This window comes from Scleropages formosus, chromosome 7 (genome assembly GCF_900964775.1).
Source record: "Scleropages formosus chromosome 7, fSclFor1.1, whole genome shotgun sequence".
Taxonomy (NCBI): domain Eukaryota; kingdom Metazoa; phylum Chordata; class Actinopteri; order Osteoglossiformes; family Osteoglossidae; genus Scleropages; species Scleropages formosus.
In genome coordinates, this window is record NC_041812.1 from 27,603,490 (window position 1) to 27,620,231 (window position 16,742).

A 16,742-nucleotide genomic window follows, 5' to 3' on the forward strand; every position below is an offset into this window, starting at 1 on the left:
TGTTTACTTTAAAAAGATCTTCCTTATTTTAAAGTTTTTTTTATAAAATGAAGCTGCATTTATTTTGTACAACACCATTGTACAGTAAAACAAGTACTACAAATAAAACATTAACTGGTTGTACATTTGAAATACTTCCCCACCCCCATCTTTCTCCATAAAATCTCTACTAGTCTTTTAACAATCATATAAAATGAGCTAGCTCTTCATAAGAAAAGTGCCAGAACCCAATAAAGAAGGGGAGGTCCTTCCCCAGCCCCATCTTCACACCTCACCCCAGGGGTCAGCACAGGTGCAGATGGGCAAAATCTCTGGGCTTTACAGGGAGGTCAGAGCTTGCATATTTGGAGTTTACCGAAGGGTTAAAAGGGATGCGATGGGAACGAGGCAGAAATACATTTCAAAAGTCAGCCTGCACCCATGGTTAGACGTTACATGTTCCGTGACATTTTGAAAGTTACACTTTCAGAAGAAACACTGCTGGTATTTTGTGTGTTCCCATTACACAGACACACTAAGGATAGATGGAGTGTTTTGTCCCTCACCTCCCAGTGAATAAACAATGATCATCCACTACTCCCGAATAATATAAAATTCTTCATCGAACCACATTACAATCTCCTGTCTGAAATAAGATATTGCCTTTAATGATGCCTTCCAAAGTAATTTCCACCATGATTTTTAAGGTTTTACTCATCCACACAGTCTGATGCCCAGGGTTCCCAAACAAGGGTCATATCCAAAAATTTTTCAGTGTTTTCCTTTGGCTGGTGTGTAATTTTCCTAACTGCTTTAATGTGAACAAACCTTAAGACAACAAAGGAAAAACCAAGTCAGGAAAAAACCAAAGTGTTAACAGGTCCTCCCCACCCCCCATCCCTATACAAATTTTGAGAGCTTCGGGTTGTTTTGTTCGTTTTTGATTGTCACCCACTTGCACGCTAAAAGTAAACTGCATGTTCTGGGGGCTTCACACTTTCTAACAATAGTTGTGGAAGGTTAAAATAAATAAAATACAAATCAGGATTATACAACCCCTTGTGCAACACTCAAAGTGGAGAGAGCACAGAAAGGTTAAGAAGAAAACATACATAATTACAACTTTGTTGCTTAGGTGACATTCACTTAGCTGGGCATTCTGCAAGAGGAACACTGGGCAAGTACCTTGCATTATGGTACTACAACAGTGGTGGGGAGGGGAGCTTAAACCAGCAACTTTCTCCTTGCATCTTGACTCCTACAGTAACAATACGTGCATATTTTTGCAGTAACAGGCAAAAGCTCACCCTTCTATATGAAGAACCACATTTTCATGAAATGTATGTGGCCCTTGGACCAAGAGGCGACATTGACAACCAAGAGAATGTGAAACAAGTAGAAAGTCAGCACTCTGAAGCAGACAGGAGACTCATCCGGAAGAAAAAAAAGACTTCCCAAAGTTACAAACCAAGGCTGGAGGGGGGAAATAAGATTGCGTTCAGCTGTGCTGATGAAGTGTGCCACCAACATATGGGCGCTACAGAGTTTCCAACAGGTGAAAAGGAAACCAACTGGCCAGCCCACGCTACATTGGTCTGTTTTCTTTCAGAAACTCTCCCCTCCAGACCATATAGGCCTGTGGATATAATGGAAGGGTAAGGTTGGCTTAAGATACTTTATTCCCTGGGGAGAGAAGGTGGGCATTCTAGAAGTCTCCTCAGATACCAGTGGGCTATCAGCTGCCTGCAGTGTGATACATCCATCCTCCATTCAGCACTAGCTCTCCTGCACTGTATGAAGACAGCTGCTGTGCAACTGGCAGGGGAGCATAGGACCAGAGGAGTGTGCGTCACTTGCCCTTGCGGTATCCTGGTGGGAGCTGGACACACGACTGGAGCTTGGTGTAAGCCTAACTGGGATACTTGGACACTGAAGATTCTTGTCATGATAAAGCCTTCACCATGGTTTAGACATCTACTGCATCATGATTTCTTCAACCACACTATTTCATACAGAATACTTCTCTTGAACTATAATGGAATATCTTGATACAGAAACTACATAAAATTCATGTTTTGATTTGACTTGGATTAACTAGTCACATTGCCCTTCCCCATAAAAATACATATTTTTCAGGCAGACAGATGAGGGGAAATGGCAAAAAGCATTAGGTAAAATACTAAATCTATTGCCAAAGTCTAAAAAAGCGTTTAAACTAAAAAGGAATGCATACTCCTCGGCTAAAGAAAAAAAGTTTCAAAAATCTGAAAGGGAAATGTATATGTACATGTCTTTTTACTGGCAATTCCTGTTGAGTCTGTAGCCAGTGAGTGTCAACAGTCCCACTCGAAGCACCAATCATAGTGAGGGCAGTCCCTTAGTGCGCAGCGCAGTGCAGCGCAGTCCGTCTGCACCAGCAGCAGCACCACTGACACCACCACACTCTGCCACTGCCAGGCAAAGTAAGGAACTGCTCCAAAGAGGAAAAATGCCAGTCAAAGCTGAGAAACTTTCTTGGTCTTGTCTACAGTTAGGCGAGTATATTTATAATATATTTATATATATATATTTATACATTTATCTGTTATTTAAAAATTTCTATAATTAGAGGTGTTGCTTCAAAAAATCTGACTCTTTTTTAAAGCAATGTAGGATTTTTTTTTTTTAAAAAAAGGTAAAATTTCCAACAGTGACGGCAATTTTGTAATCCAAAGTTTTTAGGCTGCTATGAGCTTGACTTGCTTTATCCTCACATGTTTGGCTCAGTCCGGTGGCAGGAGGTCATGCAGACGAAAGCGTTCCCGGATGTGAGGTCGTACGTCCTCATTCTGTGGGAGAGCAAGAAAGGCATAAACACAAAGGAGAGGGCTGCGGTTTCAATGCTGGGACAGTGCCTACACTGCACTACTGATTTGTATTTACAAGTGAATTGTACAGTAGCTCATGAACTAGTTGTGGATTAGCTATCTCATGCTGGCTTCCATGCATCATGGTCTGGTTTAAGAGGGAGAGAAGAATCCATATATTCTCATGCCCACCATTTTTTGTAAAATGAACAAAAAGAATGTGGATACCAGTTCAACTAGCTTTTCCAGGAAAGGAACCAGTTTCAGGAGTTCATTGTCATTCTTATCCATGAACCAGCTCTCAATGGGAATCCCGTTGGAAAGCTGTTGGGGTACAGGTATGTGTTACCAAGCCTTCACAATTTCTTTAAAAACGAATAAAATACATTCAACCCTGCTCACAACAATGTGAAAGATGGATACAGAAAAAAGAGAGAGAGAGAACTTAGGTGCAGGAGCTCACCTGATAGGCAAAGGCTTGAGGTGAATTGTCAATTATTACAGTCTTGGACAAATCCCTCCCGAGAATGTTCAGGTCTTTAATGTAATTTCCTTGTACACAAACACAATGCTCACGGAATAACCTGTGCCTGAATTCATTTAAAAAAAAAAAACAAGAAGAAAAAAAATTAAACCATTGCTGGGCTCAGTCAGTGTGCAGCACACTGCTGGAAATCCTGTAACCACAGTTAACTAAACATGATCTGTGAAACCACCTCAAAAAGTATTAATCGCCACATCACCAGAAGCAGGCACTAGTAGGGCATTTTTTATTCATTAAATATGTTGCTGGTGTAGGGTATGTGTTCATGGCAAGGGAGGGCTAGAAGTTTACAATTACCTCCTTTCATACATGTCTTTGGACTATGGGAGGAAACCCATGACAGCAATGGGAAAACATGCAAAATCTACACAAACGAAGTCTGATTCAAACCCTGGTCCCAAACCACAGCACAAAAGTTATAAGGCACAAAAGTTTCCCACCGTACCACAGTGCTGCTAACATTGTACACCCATTGTTTAATGAAGTGCAATTATTTGAAGGGTGAGTTTAACCTGTGACAGCTGAATGTAACAACATACAAAAGATATATATATATATATATATATTTTTTTTTTTAAGTTTTTCAGCTGCCAGGGTTGGTGCCAGTTGCAGGAGAGCAAAAACTCCTCTGCTTACCTGACAAGCTGCTTCTTGGGATCCAGGATGTTTAGCAGTTTGTCAGCATACACTTTCTTAGAGGCAGTGAAGAGAATTATCTTTTTGGGGAGTTGGGAAGAGAAGGCTCAATCAGATTTACTACACTACAGACAAAAGTAACAAGGAAAAACAGGCGATCAAAGACAAGCTCGAATAGCCACAGCTTGCACATAAAGTCTCTTACCTCGTAGATTTGAGACATTCGCTCAAGGAACTCTCTGAAGAACGGCCTTAGTCGCACATACACCTGCACGCAAGGACACACAAGTCAAACTGTGCTGCACCTTCTCTGGACTCGGGCAGTCTGCCACATCGGCCCTGAAAGCGTGTCTGTTGGAGCTAAAATATGTATGGAGGGAAATAAATGAATATGATATAGCTGACAAGGAATACAAAGCTCTACCTGGTATATGACGTCTTGAAAGAGGACTGGGAAGGTAAGAGCCGAGTCTTCCAGCTCGTTCAAGCTACAGTGCACTAACGTTTCATCCTGGTAGGGCAGGAGAGAGAGAGGGGTGGGGGTGGGGAATGCACTTCAGCATCCTACTGAGTACTCGTCAGAGACGTCTCCAAAGAGATGCCACCTCCGTAAGCAACTTCTATTCTCCATCATTAGATCTTTTATGAATAATAGATGAGATTTATGTGAATGCATCTGTAGGAGGCACTGCTCCAACTCACAAGGTCCAGGACAAGGGAGAACTCAGGTGTGCTGCGGGTCTTGAGTGGGAGCGCTGGCTTGCGGGTCAGTTGTTCCTCAGTCAGCGGAGGCACATGTTTTATGAAGAAGTACCTGGAGAGCATGATCTACACTCAGTACCCAGAGTAATGACTCTGGCACTCAGAACTGGACACCAAGGGGGGGGGAAAAAAAAAGCCTTGGACAGGACTGCTTTCATCACTTTTTAATCCAACAACTGAGCATCAAACCATGTTGTTAAGCATTTTTGTTATTGGTGCTGACCAGCTATGTTTAAGAATCTCCAAGATGGCTTTACTTACGGGTCAAAGACCTCCCAGTCCTCCTCATAAGCGCCCTCTGCAGGGGCTGCAGGTGGGGCATCTGAGTAGCTGCTGTCTGCAGTGGATCCAGGGGCTGCAACAAAAGGGGAAATAATTTGTATTTAAATTTTAAATGCTTTTTTAGGGTGACATCAGGCACAAAACTTCTCAGGTCAGTTCAATTCAGACCAGCAAAGTTAATGTAGAAGCACTAAAAATCTATAAATGTTTCCACTGTAGTTACATACAGCGAGCATATTGTGACAGGCGTGTGTTTTTGCATGTTCAACTCCTATATACTCCCTCAATGCATACCAGTGAGAGGTGGCAGGTCAGTGCCTGTTACCATCTCCCCCTCCTCCACAGCTCCATCAGAGGGGGCCAGGGATCGCAAGGGAAGGGACAGGGCCTGGCTACCAGGGTACAGAGGAATACTTGTGGTCTCTGTGGACGTGGCTGTGCTGGTTGGGGTCTCCTCCACCTGTTCCATATCAAGCTGCTTCACAATCTCCTCTGCTTCCACTGCCTGGCCAGGGGAGTCTGAGCCTGATGTGCCTTTTGGAGGGAGGAGCCAGCTTATTACTTTTGACAAAAGGGTTAATGTTAGTGTAACCCTAACGCTGCCAAAAGGAACTTGTCAGCAACGTTCACCCAGAATTCATAGCAACTTAACTCCATTTCAAAACTGTTTCAGATGCACTTCCTTCACTTTAACATCATGTGACACCACTAAGACTGAGAACCATCTTTTTTTCCTAGGCTGTTCCATGTAACCACATGCAGTTCTTACAATGCCAAGATGTGTGCGGGACTATTACCATTTTTGCTGGCTGGGGAGAAGAAGTTGAACACTGGAGAGAAAATAGTTCCCAAAAGAGTGGTGCGAGGGGGACTGCTCACAGCCTCCCCTGACTCCTTCAGTTTTCCATTGGGCTTTGCTGGTTTGTTTGGACCATGGTTGGTGGCATCTAAGGACATTAATAAAATGGCACTAATACATCTTCCCACCACATAACACCATTAACATAAATCTAATTGCTGCAAAAACACTCTGGATTTTTTAACAAATGTCAAGACAAATTTCTACAAGTGTGTGCGAACTCATTTTTCAGAGGTATGACTTCTTTACTAAAAAGAGAAAAATCCATACAAAAAAATATTTCCACACCAGTCCCCACCCCTCCCAAATGGGAATGCCATCCACCCTGAGCTGACCTCCATTGACGGGCCCTCTCCGACGGGCCCTTGGGATGGGTGTGCCAAGTGCATCAGCTGACTGTGGCGTGGAGGAGATGAGGTCTTCATCTAGGTGGTGGTCAATGCAGCTCCGCTTGGCTGGGTTCTCATGCTCCACCTGCAGGGTAAGAGGTGTCACGTGCAGTCGACCCTTTCAGAAGTTCTTAATTCTTGCATACAAGTGACCAGGGTGCACTCATTATCCCCAGGGTTTTCCAATATTAACTCCTGACAATTATTATTATTTTTAAAACCACAAATACAACTTATTTCCTATTTCAGTTCTCAAACCCTCTCTCTTATGACCTGTATCAAAAATTTATGAGGTGAGCCTGACATTTTGCAATGAAACAACCAAATATACTAAACAAGCAGCTGCAAAATATTTAGGATACCAATAGATTCTTCTTCACAACAAAAGTTTCCATTTTGAATATCCAGAATAATTAAATGGGGGTAGCTAACAGGGTAGTGTTTTGAGCTGCTGCGTTCCAAAGGTCAGAGGATCAAATGTTACCTAATGCTGTCATACCCTTAAATTGTAAGATACTTACGTTAAATTGTAAAAAACTCAGTAAAATTGACCAGCTGAATAAAATGCTTACAGAACTGTAGGTAGCTTAACAGTAAGCTGCTTTGAAGAAAAGCAACAGCTAACTGAATACGTACATGTAATCTAGCTCAGGTTACAGACAATGCCCGGCAATAAAACACATGAAAAAGTTCTGAATCTGAAACTGGAACCTATTAGCAACAAATCCCAAGGACAACACTGTCAAACATACTGCACACCGGTTACATCCAATCCTACACACTGTCAAAGCACAACTGTTCCAGGACCACGGCTATTCTTAGAACCTGGCTGAAGTTCCCGAACATGCAGCAACATTCCTGGCAGAACATGACACTTAGCCCTGACAAACTCTGAATTTACATCCTAAATTACAACTAGCACTGGGCAAAATTTGGAGGAAAAAAAGGACTGCTTGTTTTCAAATAACAACTGCTCCTGAAAGGTGACAAGTCATTTAAGATTACAAAATTTGCAGGACGTTTGCTGGAAGGACCTGTTTCTGTGTACCTTAACAGCATTTCCTCTGATGAACTTCTTGATGGTAGAAAGGAGCCCTGTATCACTCTTCTCCATTCTGCCCCCGCCCGTTGGGGTGCACTCCTCCACTTCCGAATGTCTCCGCTTGGTCCTGGATGGGCGGGGAGCATGGGCAGGACTCGGCTGCTGAGAAGCCTTACGCATTCTCAGCCTCATCGTCTTGACCGTTGCATGTAAGACTAAGAAGGGGGAAAAAAGGGGTCAGAGGGCAAAACAGATACACACACAGGAGTGGAGACAACGTTGAGTGTGAGGTGGAAGGCAAACACAGCTGTTTGTTTACTTATGCAATTGTGCAGCAGCTAACAGTTCAGAAAAGGAAAAAAAATGGCACACAGTTATGTCAAAAGTGGAAATCCTGAAAACATTAAAAAAAAAAAAGCCTGCTTTGTCAACAAAAATCAAAACTATCTTTCAGAATGTACCTTGAACAGTACTATGAAAACATGCCACAGTGAAGGTACCACTTACTCATAAACTGCCAGTGTATCTTATCTGCATAGTGGACTGAAGGGAACCCTGTCTCCACATGTGCGGAGTGCATTAATCCTTATATCATAAAAGCGTTCATATTTCTTGCATTTTTGGTCTTTACAAGCGTATGTTTGTGAAGGTCAGAGGTCTTTTCAAAGATCTCTGGAGCACAGCTTTGCAGATGTCTAATCTCCTGCTTCCTACAGTTGTGCAGTTACATGGGGGAGGGGAAAACTTACACATACCAATTAAACCATGCCCCTTCTTTTTAGACACGCTGGCTCTCACCAAAATGCTTTCTTTTAAAATCACGGCAACATTTTCCGAACTACTGAGCAGTTCCTCGACTTATCTGACACCGCTATCCCCTTGCAAGGAAAAAAGGAAAATCCTAAAAGTAACCAGAGCTCCCCACCATCCCCCAGCGCCACGGCTTACGCAACACCACTGACTGAAAATGTGCTCAGACATGTCCAGAGCGCGAAAGGCATGCAGCCAGCAGAAGCCATACTGCACCAAGCCTCAGTAACACAGCCCCCAAAGCAAGTGTTAGCCTCATCTTTTACAGTGTTATTGTCCCTTATGCTACATCTTGCAAGTGTGTTAACACCACACTCAACACTGGGAAAGTGTAAGCAAAACAAAGCCTTTATACATGATGAAAAAAAACACCGCTTTCCTGAACTTGCAAAATGAAAACATAAGTATGCATGAAAACAAAAGACTATCAAAAGTAAATATTGATTAAGGAATGTGAGAATAAAAACAAGTGCACATTTGTATAAATTTTTCTTGCTGTATGCCTGTGTTAAAGCGCTCTGTGTCACTACGTGAGAAGAGTGCTCTATAAAAATAAAAATAATAATATTAACATATTCTGTACTACATTAAAAAAAAGCTATTAATATTAATAAACTTACACCAACACAACATAAATTTATTTATACAAAAAATAAGGCAGCAGGACACATTTTCAGAACTACACCAGATATTTTCCAGTTCAATACTCAACTTGTTACCCTTGCTATGACCCCTAGAGTGCATTTGATCTTGACAGTAGATGCATGCAAACCATGCACTCAAGCTGTGGACAATGTGAGAAAGACACATAGGTTTACCTTACCATCACATACATTAAAACAGGCCATCACCCTGTGAGCCTGGCCTCAACCTAAGTACACATATGTTTATAGCAGTCATACAATACAACATCTATCACATTTTAGGGCATCTGATTGGTTTATGGAAAACAACTATGCTGTTCAACTCTGACATTTTTTCCTTGCTAAAACTGAATTAGAAAACGTATTCTAAGTATGGACCTTACTCGTACATACACAGCAAGTTCACATATTTATTACGTCCACAGTAACAGTGGTCTAATTTGTTTAAATATACAATTAAACACAATGGTTGTAGCTATATATCTATAAGCTGCGCTTCCATAGCTGCATGCATGTATTCTAGCCCTCTATTAAGGATGCACTTCCATCTACCCTTAGCTATATGTTGCTTTGCAGAAAAGTACCTGTCAAATGCATAAATATAAATGTCTATTAAGCGTTTGAGTTTAACGTTAATGTTTACTGCTTTTCAGCCAACAAAGTGCATTTTAATAATTTTATGTGCCAATCGTGCATCATCTGTTTTAGAGAATAACTTTTTCATAAATCTGTTGCAGAGTGATGTACTTTCTGCACAAAGTGAAAATGTTCTACTGCGAAAAGTCATATTGCATACTACTCAAGCAAACTAGTGTTTGCATAAACTTGCAGCTTTAAAGGACAGCTTCACATTAAAATATTGGCAATTACTAGAATGTTTTAGTGTGAGGCTACAGGGATGACTGCAACCACAGACAACCCACTACTAGCAAAAACACTCCACCACAGTGAAGAGTTAACAGCCTGAAGCCAAAAGAAGAGAAAGGATGTCCACCTGAAAACGTATAGGCAGCAGGCCAGAATTGCTGTACTGTGACAAGGAAAAAGACCCTCTCCACAACCCCCATATGTCCTATTAACCAAGGCTTGAAGGACAGAGCTGTCAGTCAAAGTGGGAACAATGGGCATATAAGACGACAATGGGAGGAGACCCAAGACAAGTGATAAACCCTGCTTCAGAAAGAGCCCTTTCAACATAGTGGGAGAGTCCAGCAGTCACTAAAGTCACAGTTTTCCTCCTGCTATAGAAAAAAAATTAAAGGAAGACAAGTATGCAGACCTCACAATACAGACAGTCTCCGACTTGCGTAAATCCGACTTGGGTAAAGCCCGAGTTACGTAAAAAGTGTGATGAAATATATATTATATATATATATAAAGAGCATTTGAGTTGCCGAAACTTTACGCAAAGTACTAAGGTAAAACGTTGGAGGCATGTGACGCGTGCGAGCTGCGTAGTCCCCATCTCCCCAGTTACCACGTGTTTCTCTTTCTGTCAAATTGTCTTCAGTGCACTGCGATTAAGTCCAGTTTTCCAGGTATTTTTGCCATTAAAATCACGGCCAGCCGTAAACGCTCAATTGAAAAGTGAATGAGCTCATAAACCAGAGCAGATTGATGTGGAAATAAAACAGAAAATAAGGAAATATGAAGGTGGTCAAGCTATAAGCAATATCATGCAAACTCGAGTTGTCTGTGTCAACAGCGAATACTGTTGTGAGGGATTCTGCTCGTATACAAGAGCACGCGAAAAGAAGAGCATCCATGCAATGTACGATAAAAAGAAAAAGATGCATTAAAGTCAAAGTTGTTGTCTATTGTTGTCACTTCAACCATATACAGCTGGTACAGTACACAGCGAAACAAAATAACATTCCTCCAGGACCACAGTGCTACATAAAACAACACAAGACAATAAACAATAAACCAAGTATTAGCGAGATGGAAAAATTAGTAATGTTGTGGACGGAAGAATAGATCCAGAAACATGTTTACTAACCCTAATGACGATCCGAACAAAGGCACAAAACCTTTATCTGATAATCCCGATACGCAGTCATTTGCTGCAAGTAATGGTTCGTTTGCAAGATTTGAAAACAGCGCAGGTTTTCATAACATTACGGTGTCTGAAGAGGCTTCTAGCAGCGATATCGGCCAAGCAAAAAAGTTATCCTGAATGGCTAGGAAAAGTTATCGATGAAGGTTCATACTTGTGCAAACATGTTTTTAATGTTGTTGAAACGGGTGCATACTGGAAGCAGCAAAAGTTGCCGAAGCTGAAAAACAGGAGGCAGGAGAACCAGAGGTCGAACCCAAACGGTTCCTCACAAAAGAGATGGTCACAGCTTTCTGAGAACTATACTAGTTTTTGGTTCTGTTCAGAATGTGAATCTCTATGCATCTCGTGTTCTAAAAGTACAAAAATCAAGTGAGGATGCCGTTGCTTGCAGTCAGGAGGTACATGAACACAAGAAGAAAAGGTGCTGCTCACACATCTCTCGACGGAATCATGGGGAGGGCTGAGAAACTGAACACAGGTCAGCAGTGACCTCAACATGTCATACCAGCATCCAAATGTCAAGACTCAAAAAATGAAAATGTTCAGCCCATTGTCCCACCACCTTTATCATCATCAATTTTCTCAACATTAAAGTTATCCAGTAATTAATTTTGGTGAATCCAGAATGATACCTGTTAAAGTACAGAATACTGTACACTGTAGAGTACCAATTTTTTTTTTACTTTTATTATCTTAAGTGTTTGTACTATAAAGTACTGAATGTTTGTTATTACAGTATACTCGCACAAAAGGGGCAGCTGGTAGAGTAGTGGTTAGAGCTGCTGCCTTTGGACCCAAAGGTTGCAGGTTCAATTCCCACCTCCAGATGTAGCACCCTTCAGCAAAGTCCTTACCCTAAATTGATCCAGTAAAAGTACCCAGCTGTATAAATGGGTAAATAGTTGTAAGTACCTTAACATTGCAAGCTGCTTTGTAGAAAAGCATCACCTATATGTAATGTTAATATTTAAATTTTATACAGTATTTTTCAGTATCTGTTTCTTTAATTTGTATGTCCCTTAGTAATGTATTGTCTGACAAGTACTATATGTTTTAAGTGTTTGTGCTATAATTGTGTATACAATCGTTGGAGAAGGGGCAAATGTGACATAGGTAAAATCTGACTTACGAAAGAGTCTGAAGAACAGAACCATTAGGGAAGTCAGGGACTGTGTACTTTTATTAAAATCAACTAAAAACTGCATTTCCAGTAACAGCATCCAAGAATGCTCTTACATTGCCATCTTAAGCCTGCATGAAGGCCATTAGGAACCAGCTACACACTAAAAAATTAAAATTAGGGGGGGGAAATCATGTTTGCAATAATGCTATCCAAGCACAGCTCAAAGATATGGCAGCCTACCCGCAAACACACGCTCTGAATTAGAGAAGGCAATTATGGGGGACGAAGTACAGACACAGACAATAGCTTTGTTGCTGCTTCGCAAGTCCCTCTGCCTATTTTTACCAATCCATGGTATGACTCATCTCCAGCTCCCAACACTCACCAAAGAACACCAGTCATGCTGGAACCCTCCAAGGTTAGCCTTCTCTCACACACACACACACACACACACACACACACACACACACACACACACACACACACACACACACACACTATAAATATATTAAGCTGATGACAGACATCAGACCATTCTCTCTTCCTCCGGTTACACCACCACCGGACCCGTTTTCTGAAATTACAACCAGCTGTTGCATATACACAGACAAAAAGTACATGCTCTCACAAACATACAAATCTGTTCTCCTTTAAACACTTGTCCTTTTTTCATTATTATGATGGATTCATTTTGCTTGGCAAATTATTTTCCCCCTATTTAATGAATAAAAAATTCAAACAGAGTATCCGAATGTCTTGTAAGGTTGGCAATAAATGAAATTCATTTTTCACAGCTTGTATTACCTAATTTATTAATTTACAAAACTAGCTGACAGAATTTTGGTATGAGATATCAAAAGTGAAATAATAGTCACCTTGCCCCATTTTTGAGATTTCCCAAGGTGAAAGAACTGTTGCCTCTCCACACCCATGTCCCAGGTGTTAAACTCATAACATCTGCTGAGACTTAGCAAACCACTTCAGAATTACCTACAGTTTGATGAGCAGAACACACAAACCCTCAAAACCAACCGAGACACAAACCACTATAACTCGTTTGTGTGATGGGGATTTTCTGGATTCAAATAAAGACAGGTTTAAATTACTCTGATAGGTATGAAAGCTTGCTTTTATAAATGAGATTATGTGTCAAACTGATCAGACTGAAGTATCTGGCATCTTCAGCTCTTCAGTTGGAATGAATGAAATTTATGACGCACAGTGGAGCAGCAGGTAGTGCTGCTACATCGTATTGCCTGAACGGTGCAACTGGATGCATATTCAATAGAGACTCAGTCTATGTGGAGTTTGAAGAATGTTCTCCCATTTTTGCATGGGTTCCCTCTAAGTGTTCTGGTTTCCTCTCAGTCTAAAGATGTGTTTCAGATGAATAGGTGACTCTCAAATTGCTTTTAGCATTTGTTTATGTATGTCTTGCAGGTTTAGTGTAGTGTATCTAGCACTGAATTGATTGCATGAAGGCGTCAGCTAAATCCTACATTGTGCATGCCTTTGGAGAAAAGCATGTGCTAAATAAATAAATGTAGATATTTAAACACTGGCAACTGAAAAGAATGCCTAAAGGGTGTAAATTACCCACTGATACACAGTTAAAAGCATGAGTTGCACACAAACTTATTAAACCTTGTAAAAGGCCATTTTTTTGTGTCAGAGGAACAAAACTGAACCAAATAATTATATTTCTCTTACACTGACTTACACAAGGTGTATGAGATGTCAATGCTACAAATTCAGCTCTTCCCTACGAAGACTAACAACCACGTTGGTGCCGGAAAAGGGATAACTGCTGAATTGGTGAGGTATGCCATACTCACACAGCAGGGTTAAGAAACTATATTCAAAAAAAATAAAAAATTAAAAGAAAACAAGAGCTGTCCCTTGTGAAGAGGACACTGCAGCAGGACACAAATCCATACCGGTGCAGACACCAAAAATACCAGCATGTTGATACGTTTCAAATACAAATGCTTAATTGAAATCTGAGGGCTTTGGTAACACACACACACATTTTCAGAACCGCTTGTCCCTTACGGGGTCACGGGGAACCGGAGCCTACCTGGCAACACAGGGCGTAAGGCCAGAGGGGGAGGGGACACACCCAGGACGGGACGCCAGTCCATCACAAGGCACCCCAAACAGGACTTGAACCCCAGACCCACTGGAGAACAGGACTGCGGCTTTGGTAACGACAAATATAAATATTATCGTTGCACTTGTTAATATATTCAACTGAAATTGTGCTTAGCTGGCACTCTTTCAAAATAAGCCTGAAGATAATCATTTTTGTCCAAATTGATCCAGCGCCATTCATAACAGCACTGCCCTCAGAATAGTGACAGACGGTACAGTTCAGCTAGACTCTAGAGAGAGTGTGACCAACAGAACAGTAGTGAAGTTACCCTCACGGAGAGGTACCTACATCACTGTACAGAGCCCAGAAGCGCTCCCCGCCAAAAGTGCTCATCCCGACTTTATCTGAAATGTCAGCGTCAGGCACCAAACTATCAGGCACGTTGGGTTTGTGAAATCGGCGGCTGTGATGCTTCGCAGTAAAAGCGGACTTTCCATCTGAACTCTGGCTGGTTGCGCGCGCACGTGTCCGGAGGAACACAGTTTACAGTTGAACCACCTGGCTGGCGGGAGATCGCGAAGGAAAGGACTATGTATGATCGCACACGTAGGAAGTGCCTGGGCACCGAGGGGAGACCCGGCGCTTAACACTCGGTTCTGAGCCCAGTCTGCTCTGGGCAAGAAAGGAAGACACGAGAAGAGCAGGCGGTCTCAGACAAAGAGCAACGCCCCCCTTGTGAGGCAGGAGGACGGATGAAAGCAGCCGAGTCCGGGCACACAGGAACCAAACACGGAGCTCCACGACCAGCTAATAGCACAGACAGAGGAGCTCAAGGCGAAGCGCTCCACCGCGCCCGTCCGCCTGAAACAAGGCACCCCGACACGGCTGCTGTGTACTGCTGGCGAACAAGCTAAGGAGGTCCAATGGATGGCCTTCCCCACGGCGAGAGGGGCGGGGACGTGAGGGAAACTCGGAGTGTCTCTGTACTCAAGCCCGAGGCGGGGGACAGAAAAACAGGGCCTCGGCTTAAAAAAACTCCATGATGTTTCAAACATTCAAACATTCCCCAACTATGCTTCAGTCAGTGTACATGGTGGTAAACAGCGCCCTTCATGAACACACCTACCTAGTCGACGGTGTGTCAGCCAGCAAAGAAACACAAGTTCCCGCAGGTGGCTAACTAGCGCTGCGGTGGCTAACTTGTTAGAGGCGGCCAGCTATAATTAGCAACACATTAGCTTTCCGAGATTCAGTTTTTGATAAAATACTACCCATCAGACACAGCAGAGCAGAGGGACGATTCCTTTGGACTGTACCTAACCACACGAACACTGTGACTGTGCCTGTGTTGGCATTCATTGTCTGATTAAAATATCAAGACAGTCCCCCCCCTCACTTCAGATGACATATTTTCAAATTTCCCGGAGTAAATCAGAGAAGAGCTGAGATTTGAAACACAATGAGCGCGTATCGCTAGCTGGCTAACGAGCTAGCTACCTACTGGAACGTGTACACCGCTGCTAACGTTGTTACCTATGATCGCTGGTAAATATTTATTTACGCGACACCACATTCCCTCACAGCGAAAGCAGGAGGGCCACCTCCGCTCTTACTTACGTGCTAAGGGCAGCAGTATCTCGTCGCCGCGGAGGCTGGGTTTGCCTGGTAGCTGTAGCGCGGGGGGGGTGGCCCGCTGTCTCTAAGCCGTCTCTAGTCAGCCGTATTCAGGGAATGTCCGTCCACCTCTCCGCTGCGCCTCTGGACGCCATTTCCCGCCTCCTTGCCGACGCTCAATGGCGAAGACCCGGATGAGCCGAGCTGAGCGTGCGCGTTCTACGCGCGCTGCCCATCGCGCACCCGTTCAGCAGAACGCTTCCGAACACCTGGGACGGAGTCGAGAGAGTGTTCGTCGTCGCTGCGGGTTGTCATCGAGAAGCGGGAGAATGCCGCTGCCAGAGCTGTCCGGTTTGCCCGAAATTTGTCAAGGCGACATGATCAGCAGCTTTTCGGCGACTATCATGCTGAAAAGCGCGCCGGCTCGTGGCACAGTCTATCTGTACCGCAGTCACGTCCAGGAGCGCGCAGTGAGGGATGAGGGAACGGTGTAGGAAAGTTTTTACATGGTAATCCTCCATTTGCCAGTTCTTCGGCGTTTGTATTGTATGATTTTACATGTACCTTTCATTGGCCCAATTGGGTGCTGTTAATACGCTTTAGGAGTTAAAGAGCCAACGAGAGCAACGAGAATGAAAAACGAAGACGTTTTTGCTCGGTAGAAATTGTGATGAGCACGCGCTGCTGATCGTCATGGTAATATCATCTTTAGGGGATATCATCCACGTGACGTGTTGTTATAACACTGCGCAAAAACACGGAAGAAAAATCTTGCTGCTGTTTTGAAAAATACACTTTACTAACCTTGGCTTTTTTTGTTGAAATGGAGTTGCAAGAGTTGATTGAAATACTTTTCATTAAAAAAAATCCACGAATAGGTCCCCATAAATCATAATTTGAACTACAAAGCAATTATACTTTTTTATTGAATGAAAAATAAATTATAGAGGTAAAATAAAATCCTTGTCTTCCAGAGTATCCGTTTATTCAGCAAGCACTTTTTTTCCAAAGTGCCTTACAGTGTCAAGTTTGTACACTAATCTACTTAGAATGATGAGTAA

The 16,742-nt window shown here is 42.6% G+C and overlaps 1 protein-coding gene across 1 annotated transcript; it reads right to left on the reverse strand.

Moving 5' to 3' along the window:
• Positions 1 to 35: 35 nt before the first annotated feature.
• On the reverse strand, positions 36 to 15,860 carry LOC108931164 (CTD small phosphatase-like protein 2-A). Its single transcript, XM_018746781.2, has 13 exons — positions 15,685 to 15,860; positions 7,346 to 7,554; positions 6,244 to 6,382; positions 5,847 to 5,996; positions 5,344 to 5,583; positions 5,029 to 5,122; positions 4,708 to 4,819; positions 4,430 to 4,516; positions 4,211 to 4,273; positions 4,006 to 4,085; positions 3,289 to 3,415; positions 3,054 to 3,149; positions 36 to 2,807 (listed from the first exon to the last, which is right to left on the reverse strand). The coding sequence occupies exons 2-13, from the start codon at positions 7,529 to 7,531 to the stop codon at positions 2,742 to 2,744; spliced, it is 1,440 nt and encodes a 479-aa protein (XP_018602297.1). The 5' UTR covers positions 7,532 to 7,554; positions 15,685 to 15,860; the 3' UTR covers positions 36 to 2,741.
• Between the last annotated feature and the right edge of the window lie 882 nt (positions 15,861 to 16,742).

Excerpts from the sequence above, each read along its gene's own strand:
- LOC108931164 (XM_018746781.2), bottom strand. The coding sequence starts at position 7,531 with ATGAGGCTGAGAATGCGTAAGGCTTCTCAGCAGCCGAGTCCTGCCCAT. Across the intron at positions 4,820-5,028 it reads GACTGGGAGGTCTTTGACCC|GTACTTCTTCATAAAACATG; the intron begins GTAAGTAAAGCC and ends CATGCTCTCCAG. Across the intron at positions 4,517-4,707 it reads TCTCCCTTGTCCTGGACCTT|GATGAAACGTTAGTGCACTG; the intron begins GTGAGTTGGAGC and ends CTGCCCTACCAG.